General features: G+C 44.5%; 2 protein-coding genes across 2 annotated transcripts; one reads left to right on the top strand and one right to left on the bottom strand.

Annotated features, from left to right (window-relative positions):
- Positions 1–5,461: 5,461 nt before the first annotated feature.
- On the top strand, positions 5,462–6,343 carry DCS_03728 (uncharacterized protein; the record flags this gene model as incomplete). Its single annotated transcript, XM_040801042.1, has 3 exons — positions 5,462–5,707; positions 5,780–6,274; positions 6,320–6,343. 3 exons carry the CDS (start codon positions 5,462–5,464, stop codon positions 6,341–6,343), a joined length of 765 nt encoding a protein of 254 aa, XP_040656075.1.
- A 1,506-nt stretch (positions 6,344–7,849) lies between these two features.
- DCS_03727 (kinase domain containing protein) lies at positions 7,850–10,720 on the bottom strand (the record flags this gene model as incomplete). The annotated part of the gene is made up of 5 exons (XM_040801041.1): positions 7,850–8,643; positions 8,705–9,443; positions 9,501–9,660; positions 9,722–9,921; positions 10,061–10,720. The coding sequence occupies 5 exons, from the start codon at positions 10,718–10,720 to the stop codon at positions 7,850–7,852; spliced, it is 2,553 nt and encodes an 850-aa protein (XP_040656074.1).
- Positions 10,721–12,497: the final 1,777 nt, after the last annotated feature.

Below are 12,497 nucleotides of genomic sequence, written 5' to 3'. Positions count from 1 at the left end.
AGTGTAAGTGTATAGGTACTAATGGCAGGTAGTGCAGGCAGTGAAGGCGACTGTACGGAGAACATGCATGCGTAAGTACAGTGCTATCTATGGAGTAGGGGCTGCTTGTGTGCAGTAAGTTGTAGGTCAGAATGGGAACTAGGTCATCCTGATGATTATGTGCTTGGTCAGTTTACAATATTGCCTACTCCGTATACAGCAAGCGTTCTGTATTATACTGCATGAGCCTGGGCGTAAAGCCCAAGCTCTCGGCCGGCCTACCCTGTATTATCATGTGCCTTTTCTGTCATGTCCTAAAAATGTTAATATTGGTGTTACTACTTGCAACCTTCCTAACAGTACTCCGCAAGGAGGGGAGTAATGGCCATTGGGATTTGTCTTGGTCCTTCGCTCTTTCTTTCGGCTCAGGAGCGACTATTAGAACAGTCTGTATCATCGAGCAATGCTACTGATTTTGAAGGTGACTTCCGCCACATCAGGTGGGATTTGGTGGTGCAGCTCCACTTCGCGATTTTCAGGCATGTTTCATTGTCATCCACGACTGTCACAGTAATGCCAGTGCCAACGTGGGCTCAAGGATGCATGCTTACCGCGCACTACAACCGCCAACATCGTGCATCAGCTGCATCCGAATCAAGCCCTCTACTCGAGTCTAACCTGAACTTGAGGGATGCAATAAGAGCGTACGACGTCGGACAATCGATGCTGGCCAGTAGTCTGCCCCTGTTAATCAAGGCTGCTGCCCCAAGTAGCAACAGTTGGTATGGACGTTTGTCGACATAGCTTTATCTCAATGCTCCTTGCTGATAGTGTCTGGCGCCAGAGCAGCCACACTGGAATCGCTTGCGCGTAGAAGCTTGGAAGCTTTTGAGTACGTGATCAATGTCACCACGCCGGTCATGAAAGTCTTACAAGTGCATGCTCACCGCTTTCCATGGATGGTCATCCCCCACTCCGTGCGGTCACCGTCCTCCATGTGTGGTCACCAGTTTCGGAATGATTACCCGCTCCCCATGGTCGGACACCGTATTTCATCGTCGGGCACGGATTACATCCACGGCGAGCCATCACACGTGTTCGCCGTGTTAGGCCTAAATGGGAACCTGGGCTGCACACTATGCCTACCTGCGTCAAACAAGCCAACCTGTACTCGCCTCGCTGCATGTAGCTGTTCAGGATGTACGACCTGCAGGTAGATAGGAGTGTATTATGGCACCGTATTGGGAAACCCCCAATCGATAGAATGGGCCTTGGTAGATTATTTGACTATCTTGTCTCTTGAGATCGCAAGTTGCCCATATCCGTGCCCGAAGAGGTACCAAGCGGAAAATGCAAGTAGGGGGAAACATGACACCACCTTGGGCCACCCATGAAGATCCTTGGCGTAGGATCGTATGCCCGTGGCTCATTGATATATTTCAAATCCGTATGTGCAAACGGAACTCCCCCATCTCATCTCATGCCAATGACCCTCCCTGGCCGTCCGCTCAGCCGTGCACTCGACACACCTTAATTACTGTACCCCCCCGAGCATAACTGCCCGTGAATTTATATATCCGGGAGCCGGTCAAGGACAAGCTTAGGTTGATAATACGTGCCCATAGCAAACGAATACATGAAAAACATTAAAAAAAATGGAGGTGGAAACGATAGTTGGAGCACGGATTCTACCGAGTAGGAAGCGTCATGCTCTCGTTCACATCATGCTGTACTCTCTCCATGAATGACCATTACAGTGACATAAATTCAAGGATACCTGCAAACAGACCCCCCCCGGACTGAATCGTGGAGGAAAACAAGCGACTGGTATGGTGTGTAACTTTTAAGGAATGGTCAGCCTTACACACGCTACCGGGCATTCCACCCACACCATGCAGAAAACAAAAAAATCGAAAGGCACTCACTGACGACGGACAAGAACAAGTCTGACGATGAGAGCCAGATGGGTGCAAGGACGAGCGATGGGAGCGGAGGACGCCCGCGATGGAGATGAAGCAACGTACTAGTAATTGCCGGCGCGGAAGGCACCGCAAACTCCATCCGCCGTCAGAGCTCGAAGGACCTCATGGCCCTACCGAAGTTACAGCCACTGCTTCATATACCACACGCCTAGGACCATAGGTTATCCCAGCAGTCGCTTTGCTTGTTTCTTCCATTCATGCGCTCTGAAACTAGGGTAGAATGAGCACTCGATTGGGGCCGAATATGAATGCGACACAGAGAATTTCCCCGCTTGTAGAAACTGTTCCGCCACCGAGATGAGGTGCTGGATCGAGAGATCTCCTTCCCTGGTGCACTTGGTTGTAAAAGTACTGTGCAGTATTACATGTACTCCGTGCTGACATGTGGAGTATTGGAGTGGTTGTGAATCCCTCTCACTCCGTATTAATTACTTAGTACTCAAGTACATATGGGTGATGTACGTATACGCGTCCTGCAAGGCTGTACCATACAGTACATGCATGTACAACTACAGTGGGGGGCAAAAAGTATTTGCCCGTTCTTAGGTAGCGCATCCTTAGTCCAGTCAAACCTAATCTATCTTGTTAGTATTATAACAATACATATTTCGTCTACTACCCCGCTACTGCAATAATAATAGCCTCAACGCAATGGGGCATTGTATTAATCAGCTTCTAAATCTCGAAGATAATGAATCTATCGACTTGTCCGTCGAGAGGTAATAGCTTGTAAATCCGTAATTGCATTTACTGCAATAATTCCTTGCCTCAGGGCATTATACGGCTGCTTTGAGGCATTGTTATTACTACGTTTAATGCGCATATAGTTAGTTGTATTATAATATTAGGCTTTGCCTAATAGAGCTATATCTGTTATGGTATCGGGCTTAGTCCGATATAGGAGAACGGAGGGAACCAAGGGATCCACTAGGAAGAACGCACACAACTAGAAGCCCTAGTTGCCAAGTAGTTTTCCTATCCTTCAAGTCTTTTAATAAACATCATTGAGAGTCCTAGAGCAGTCGCCTAGCGACTCCGTAACAATATCTTAGGATAGAGTTACTGTAAGGCGCGCTACAGGCGTGTAGGCCTTATAAGCGAATGTGAGGTGCAGTACCCGCACTAAGTGCGGATACTGGCGGATCTTTTGACAGTTTGGCCATTTGGTCGAACGGTTAACTGGTCTATTGTCCATATGGGCACACCTCCCCATATGTGTTACACTTATTAATACTAAGTAAGGCTATATATATTACTTTAAATACTTATTAGAGCTTAGACTATACCTTAAGTAAATATATTAAGCTATATACTTAGTATAGTATTAAAATAGCTATTAGCCTAAAATAAAGTTAAAGTATTAATAGTAAGGATAAGGGTATAGTTTAAGTTATTATTATTATTAAAAGTAGTAAGAAAGGAAATAATACTTAGTATAAAGGTAAAGGTATAAGTAAAATATATAAAAGTAAGCTTTATTTTAATTAAAATTAAAGTATAAGCTTAAACTTAGCTTAAGGCTAGAAATTTAAGGCAAAAAATAATATAAGTATTTAGTATAAATCTAACCTTAAGGTAGTTCTTAACTAAAATATAAATATTATATTAAGTATAAATATAAAGGTTATATAAAGTATAATATAGCTAAAGGTATATAATAAATAAATATAGTACCTAAATATATTTAGTATATATATATACAGTAATTAGTACTATAGCCTAATATATAGTTATTATAGCTATTAATAATAAGGTAATTAATATAAGGAAGGTATATTTCTTATATTCTTTTTTAAAAAAGTAAACTTTTTATTAAAGGAATTACTTTTTACTAAAATTTTACTTAAAGTATAATAATAGTTTAACTTATTAGTATAATACTTATAATAAAGGCCCGAACTATATCTAAAGGGGGGAGGGGGTAGTACTTATAGTAGTAAATATAATAATAGTAATAGTAAAAAAGGTAAATAAATTCCTAATAAGAAAGCTAAAAATATTAATAATACTTTTTATATAGGATATAATACATACAGTAAGAAATAATAACTTATTCTATAAGAAAGGAATAATAATAATAAAAGGGAAATTAATAATTCTTATTAATATTAATCTATTAGCTAATAGCCTAAAGAATATATAAAATAACCCTAATAAAAAAGGAATAACTTACTTTATAGGAAAGGAATAATAATAATAATAAAATAAGTATAATAGGAAGTAATAAAAAGTTAATAATAAAAATTATATAGTAAGGAACTAAAAGATAAATAGGTATAATAATTAAAGGAAAAAGAAATAATAAAGTATAATAAAAAGGAAATAAAAAGATTAATATAAAAAGAATAATAAAAGGAAAAAGTAAAGTAAGACTAAATACTTTAGGTACTTAGTAAATACTTAAGGAGGGAATAAAGTAAGGTAGAGTTAGTTACTTTAAGTATTTAGTAAATACCTAAGGAGGGGCTAAAGTAAAGTAAAGCTAATTACCTTAGGTAATTAGTAAATTCTTAAGAAAAGAATAAAGTAAAAAGATAACTATATATATTAAGCGCTTAATAAATACCTAAAAAATCTAAATAAAACAATTAAAAATTAAAAGCTATAATATAGGGAAGGCTAACTTAAGGAAGGGTAGTTTAGCTATAGCTATAAATAGATTTTACTTTAAATAGGTAAAGTAAGATAGTATATTATAGTATTAGGCTTAGCTTAATATAGGAGAATAAAGAAAACTAAGGGACTTACTAAAAAGAATATATATAACTAAAACCCCTAGTTACTAAGTAGTTTTTCTTTCTTTAAGTCTTTTAATAAATATTATTAAAAGCCCCAAAGTAGTTACTTAGTAACTCTATAATAGTAATAAATCTTTTATTAAATATAAATTAAAAGCTTATAATTTATTATTTTCCCTTTTTAATACTATTATACAATTAGTTTTGAGTTTATAAGTATATTAAGTTAGAGTATTATAATAACTAAATAAGCTATTAAAATAGGATAATTAAATATAAATTATATGCTATACTATTATTTTCTGTATTATTTAAAGTTAACTTTATAGTTTTAATACTATATCTCTTAATAAGTTTTAAAATCATAGTTAAAAGTCTATAGTTAGTACGTAGTAGTTAGAACAATATGGTTTTTTTTATTTTATTTAATATTTTCGAGTTAATAATAATAATTGTTGAATTTTGATAAGCATACCATTATTATGCAATGTGGGCCAGGCATTCATGGACCATTAAGCAGTCAGATAATCATGTTCGAATTTGTCCTAGGTGCAGGCAAGTACGGACCTGGCAACGTACCCATGTTGGTACTCCGCAATCTGGCACAACTAATTGAAGCTTTATTTAGACAAGCAGTACGGAGTATGCTTGCGAGCTGACGGTTGCACTGGCCCTGGGATTCACATTAACCGACTCGAGGACTTCTCTCCTACTCCCAAAAATTGCAACGAGCCATCTGCCCCCATACTCTCCCTCGCCACCATGGCGGCAGCTGATGCCCTCGACTTCCAAAAGATAATATCTGATGGTGCGACCAAGAAACAGCCAGATTCCTCAGCAGAGTTCCCGTTTGCTGACGGTGCCTCTTCTCAAAACCCAGCCCGTGAGCGCAAGAGAAATGAAGCCCTTGCAGCTCGAATATTCTCCCGGTATCGCAACCGGAGCTCGCTACCGAGCTTGAAGGCTGCGCCCAGTGGCTCGTTAGCCAGTCGTGTTGGTGTGAAGAAGGTACCCACTCCTTATCCAGGTCGGTCATATCAAGTTGGAAAACTGTCTGATTATAAACTGGTTACCCCTTAGCATCGGACCTCGGACACCGTTGTGCGCAAGACAAGCGGTTCCCGGCAGGGTAATGTCAACCGCGAGTGGACGCACGATCTCCACGATTCGATAAACTCCAGCCCCTTGCCGCTCAGCTCGCGCGCGAGACTTCCCGACACCAAACCCCAGGTTGCGACCAAGAACATGGCCTCTGGCGGCGGGCCGCGCGCCTCACTACGGGCGCCTGTCGCCCATGCGATGGATCTCGACCCGGACCACGATCATGACGACGGCAGCTCGCCACGAGACAGCATCGGCATATCGATCCGTGGACTAGCCGGCCCCTTCGCTGTCATAGGCCAGAACTTTGCGCCGGGCACCACGGCAGCTGATATTGAGAGTGCCATGGCCCCCATTGGTGGCGATATGGTAAGCTGCAAGATTACCAAGACGAGACCATTTCTTGTGGCCGAAATGCTATTTGCGTCCCGTGAGGGCGGCCAGCGGGTGATTGACACATTTGACAACAAGACGGTAAGTCTCCATCTGAATACCACTCGTCCGCTTACTTATGCCAAGGGCATGTCGGCAGGCCGACGGTAGAATTCTCAAAGTGTATTCCAAAACCGGTAACCACCACCAGGCTTCCGCCTCTAGCCATACCTCCTCCACATCTACTCATGAACCCATTAGCACTCGGACAACTAGAGGCAGGGACAATACTCGCGACTACTTGGTCGACGGCCGCATGGGATTTTCTGAAGATTTGAGGGGTTCAGATATCGCACCCCATACCCCCAGTCGACTACACGGCGATAAGATGGTTGCCGGGAATTGGCGGAGGGGAGGGGGTACCAGATAAGGGGTATCATATCTGACGCTCATGTTATCCTCTAACGCCCCTGTCGATTTCATGGGCGGAGTCGATATTGCGAGGACCGGAAACAAGGTAGAGAGGCGCGAGCTGGGCAGAGTTTGACAACGTAGAGAGTTCCATGGCACACCTGGTAATGTGTATTTGGTGCTGTACGTCCAGTTCTCACCTGTACTGGCCAGACTACTATTAGAGCCACAGGAACACCATGGTTGGGACACGATTTCGCAGCCTTTGCAGCTTCCGGTAAGGTTGAACTGCATATACCACTCGTATTCGCACCTGAGAAGCACAATCGCACTACAACAGAACTTGAAGTAGAAGCATCACCGCCACAGGCTTGGACGTGAAAGTCACTCAAGCTTCATACACATTATTACTATGGCATGGTAGAAAGCAACCGCTATTCCTTGCCGCTAGACACGATGCCAAGAGCTAGCTGCCGAAGTCACGCCAATATCTATCATGCAACGTGACATAAAGCAGCTCACACTTCCTCTATTCGATGAGGCGTCCTGCCTGCCATGCAAACATAAACAGCTCTCATCCTCTCCACGGCCACCTCGTCCACGAGATAGGAATGACCGCACAAGCACAACCAGCAGCATCACGACTTTGTTCGATGTCCAGGAAGCCTACCCCCCCCCCCCCCCCCCCACCCCCCCCCACACGCGCACGCGGTGGTTTCCGACAGACCTAAGCCAGCATTCAGGAGACTTTTCCTCCAAGGTGTAGCTCACACCACTGTAATTTCTTGGCCATTGGCCGAGGAGAGTCAGGCACGTCAAGTACTTCGAGAGTAAGATGAGATGGTCAGAAGGTCGGCATGGCAGGTCGGTGATAGCAGCGACACGTCGAAGGAGAGTAAAATAAGGTCGGTTCTGCTGGAATGAGTATGTTGGCGGTTTCAAATCTGTCACTCACTCCAAACAAACATGTCAATATCCCAGAATCAATGCTCCATTCCCACCCATATCCTTTCTGTCTCCTGCTGTCAGTGATCACAATCGCTTGCTAACGGTGCAACGACAATGTGCCATAAGTGGCTTGCTAACGAGATTATATATGGAGAATTACGTAGCAATTTGATGAAGGCCGTTGGTCAGAGATGATTAGGCGGTGTGTAGTTCAGGAGGAACCAGGCAGAACCTCGGAAAGTGCGCGTGCGATCGCCTTACGATACCGCGCGGATGTGAACTTGGATGGCTTCCAGACGATGGAGTTTCAGCGGCCTCTCAATGCCAAGGGTTCTGATTGCCCATGAAGCCCTCTTCGAGTGTTCTCTCCTCGAGGTTTCGAATGAAGTCTCGGTCCCCTCGGCCGCCTTGCTGAGCCCTACTTCCTCGTCTACCAGCCCGACCAGGGGTGTTGCCGACACCTGGTATGCCATCGCCCGAAGGTGGATAATACGCTGGGCTCGGCTGCAGTCGAATAGGCTGGTTGGGATCAAGATGGCTGGCTACACGTTGTATAGCGGCGGGGATGCCGCTTTGTTGTTGTTCCATGGTCGAAGCCCTCTGCCTGTTCGATCGCGTGCCACCTGGTTGGTACACGTTCTGTTGAGAGGCTCCATACTGCCCTGCAGGCATCGGTTGCTGTGGGTGCAGGACCATTTGCCCATACTGACTGGCCTGGGATCCATAGGGAGGGGCCATGGTCCCATGATTCAGCGCGGCATTGTACGCGGCATTGTTTCCGTACACTGGGTTCGGTGGGTGTCCAGAATGAGGGTACTGCCCAGATGTCATATTGACGTACGCGCCTTGAGCCGCAGAGTTTGCTTGAGCCTGTGCCACCTGGGCTCGCTGCTTGCTTAGGGCTTCGGCCTGCTGCTGCTGCTGCGTGCCCGGCGCTGGCGATCGGTTCAGAGAGCTTGACTTGAGGTTCATCGGGGGGACGAAAGGCCCAGTGTACTTCTGCTGGGTAATGAAGGGATGAAGCTTCGCTTGCTGAGGAGACCATCTTTCCAGCGGATTGATGGTGAGCAAGCCTCGAACGAAGTCAATGAAGGCAATCCGATTATTCATTTCTTCCAAGAGATTAGCCAATGTCGGGTCGCACGGCAGTTGAATGGGCAATTATTGGCTTACCTCGATCAACCTCGCTCTGTTTCATGTTTTTTCGGGGCATGGGATACGACTTGATAATCTCTGGCAAGGTGCTAGCTTGGAAATACTTTTTGCTGGGCTGTTCCTTGGTGTTGTGTTCCCGGGCATACTGTTCCATGCCCTTGATATGATACGTTCGCCGGCCGAATTCGTCCTGGCTCTTCTCAAAGAACTCTCCGGCCTGTTTGCCCATCTCGATCATCCAGTTCTGTGGATTGCCTAGCATTTCCACAATGCGAGACACTTGGTTATACTCGGACGACCCAGGAAAAAGAGGTAGCCCAAGGAACAGTTCGACAACGATGCAGCCCAATGACCACATGTCAATAGCAGAGGAGTATGGAAGACCAAGTAACACTTCGGGTGAGCGGTAAAATCGTGATTGAATGTAGGTGTAGACAGTCTGGCGCTCATCGCAGGCCGAGCCGAAATCGATGATTTTGATAATCGGGCTCTCTAAATTCTTCAACAGAATGTTCTCGGGCTTCAAGTCGCAGTGTATCAGTCGAGCCTTGTTGAGAAGGGCAAGCCCGTTGAGCAGCTGCTGAGCGAACACTCGGACGAGGGTGGTACTGAGCCCACGAAACTGGTTCTGTTTGATAAGCTCATAGAGATTGACACTGAGAAGTTCAAATACAAGGCAGAGATGTTGGCGATGAATGAAGGTGTCCTTGAGGCGCAACAGATGGTGGTCGTCATTTTTGTCGAGCTTGGTGTTGAGCTGTAACTCTGCCGTCAGTCGTTAAGCCCTAGTGTTCTGGTTGGTAGTGAGGCCTACCAGATCGAGGACGGAAACCTCCATCATGCTCTGGTTAAAATATGCGGTGCGGTTCTTGATAACTTTAACCGCAACTACTTCCTGTGTCTTGAGGTTTTGGCATTTGACAACTTGGCCGAAAGTGCCCTGCCCGAGCACATCGAGTATGAGATAGCGGTTCCTGGCAAATCAGCCCAATATATCCCAGACGATATGCCGGTGTGGGAAGGAGGAGAACAGACTTGTGGCCCGCTTCTTCCGATCCCAGAATATCATTCACATAGAGGATATAGTCACTATCCTCGTTGTCGTAGCCATCGTTCTTGACCCCTTTGCTGGGTTTTGTCAATACTCGGCGGGGATTTCGAGACGTCTCGTACTTGAAGCTCGGGTTGCAAATGCGATATGTCGCAGGTAGATGGCACGTCAACGCTTGTAGCGGCTAGACGCGGCAGTTAGGGTGTAATTCAATGCCATACATGGTAGGGGACATTTACACTTATGAAACCACCCTCGGGATTCGCGCGTCGAAAGGGTGGCTGACGAGTGTTCTTGGGATGTAAATCAGAAGGTGCTCTTACCCTCCTGAATTCTGGTACTGGTGTTAACGTGGGCAAGTTCTGACGTCGAGGGGACTTGGGATCATTTGCGAGGCTGCTATCCAGATTCGAAATGGCAGATGAAATATAGCCATCATGTGAGGGTGCGAAGGGCGCAATAGCCGGCATTTTCTGGTCACACTGACGCCCGGCATAGTATGGATTGTCACCCTGACCGGTTGGGGAACGGGCCTGAGGTGGCGGGTTCGAAAATTGACTAGTTGTCGGGGTATAGGGAGAGGTAGGCGACAAGGTGTCCATAGGTGAGAACCGCTGAGCTGCCGAAGACGGTTGCTGCTCATGCGATGAGTGGGGATTCGCTGGTCGACCGCCAGTCAGGTGAGACTGGTGATGGGATCTCACGGGATACTTCACACCAGCATGGGCGTCGTGGGCATCATGCATGGGAATGTCGCCGTTGCCGTCGCGGATGACAGAAGTCGTTCCCATTGATACAGATGCGGCAGGGTTGATGCCGTGGACAGGAGCACCGCCTTGGTACTGGCCGTGGGCATAGCCGAAGGCTGATGCACCTGGTGGTGGTGGCTGTCCGGCGAAGTCTCGCGGCATTTGGGTGCCGCCATTGTGTCGTCGCGGGGCGCCTGTCGAGTCAGGATATGATTGCTGCCAGCTTGGATCCATAGCGGCGGCGGGAAGTCCAGAGGGAGAAAGGATGATAACGTGTGCGGTTGCCGGATGGCAGGGAGGGACGAGCGCAAAGCGAGGCTCGGGCAGCCGGCGTCACCGGGCCTTGGTAACAGGAGGGGACAATCCAAACAGGTCGCGATATTCGGAGTTGCGAATGCCGCGGTGGGAACACTTCCAATGCTGTGTCGCACCTAACTGGACTTTGATTACGACGTCTGGGCGAGTGTGATGTGGATGCTCGGACAGATATGGAGGGCGATTGCCGTACCAGGACGGCTGACCGACTCAAATTCCGAGGCGGAATGAAACGTGACGACGGTGTTGCCTGCAAGCCGTCTACATGCTCATAGTTAAAGATGATGGCGGATTGGACTGATTGTCAAGGGCAGCCACCGTTGAGTTGGCAGAAAGGCCTGCGACAGGTTATGGGAGATATCGATTGTGGGATGAGTGAGGTAATGTGCAAAAGCAGCGAGGTAAGATGATGCTACGAATTCGCAACAAGGTATACATATGTGTACATCCCTGTTTAGGCACCTACCTCGTCGACCAAGATGCAAGTGTTGCCATGCTCACTGCTGGATCAATGGCTAAATGTACAGTAAAACAATCCGTAGAAGCCTCAGATAAAGTTATTAGTACTGGTAATATTATTAATAATATGTACTTAGTGTTATGAACTAACAGTAGGGAAACTTAATGTTACTAGAGACGTAAATATCCTACATTTTATTTTTATTCCAGAACTTATAATATAATCTTAATTAATTAATAATTGCTTTGATTCCATAACTTGTCTCGTAATATTATTCATAATATTAAACTTATACTAAATAATACTCTAAGCAAATTACAGCATTAAAGTATCTTAATAAGCTATATATGTATTACTTATATAGGGAAGAACGGCGTTGCTTAACTTTCTTATTATAGATATTTTCTGATTTTTCTTAAATAAATCCAATATTATATTTATTATATATATTAAAAATATATATTAATAGTATGAATCTCTAGTATAGTTATTGTAAGTACTTTGAGCTTATTAAATAAGGGTTTTTATAAAAAACTTATTATAGAACTACTAGGTAGCCTTTTTACGAATCTTATTAAGGTTTATTAAGAAAAATATTATAATATTAGGCTTTGCCTAATAGAGCTATGTCCTAAGATAGAGTTACGTACAGTGGTACGTAACTTATATCCTATAACTAAGTAGGTATTAGAGTATAAGTACTCCAATACCTAGTACCTTAAGTTAGTGTTCCGTAGATTTCTTAATAACTATTTCCGACTACTAAATACTAGTAGTACTAATAACTCTATAATATTTAAGAAATCTCCCTTCGTTACGGTAAGCAGTAGGCCGCAGACTATTGAATAATAGATTAATAGGACAATAATATACTACTTAGCGAACAAAATACTACCGCTAGTTAACTACCACCCGACTAGTTTATAGAAATCCAATAGTTATACTAGTAAATTGCTACGGTAATATAGTACTAAGCGTCCCGAGAGGTATAGTCCGGTACTACGCCGGGATCGGTATGGACCCCCTTAACTATTAATAGCCTAGCAATACTTCCCTAAGTCTAACGAGAACCAATACCAATAGGGGTACTATACAATAAAGATAAAACTATATTTATAGCCTAAAAGATACTTATAGCCTATAAGCTAGTTACCGACTGTAAGTTTATTGGTACTAATAAGGACTAGTAGATATTTATCTAGCAGTACTTAGCGCCTAAGATTTAGTCCTATATTA

The sequence above is a fragment of the Drechmeria coniospora genome, chromosome 02 (assembly GCF_001625195.1).
Source record: "Drechmeria coniospora strain ARSEF 6962 chromosome 02, whole genome shotgun sequence".
In the NCBI taxonomy this organism is placed as follows: Eukaryota; Fungi; Ascomycota; class Sordariomycetes; order Hypocreales; family Ophiocordycipitaceae; genus Drechmeria; species Drechmeria coniospora.
The sequence above is the reverse complement of the archived record's forward strand: the minus strand, read 5'-3'. Positions and strand labels throughout refer to the sequence as shown.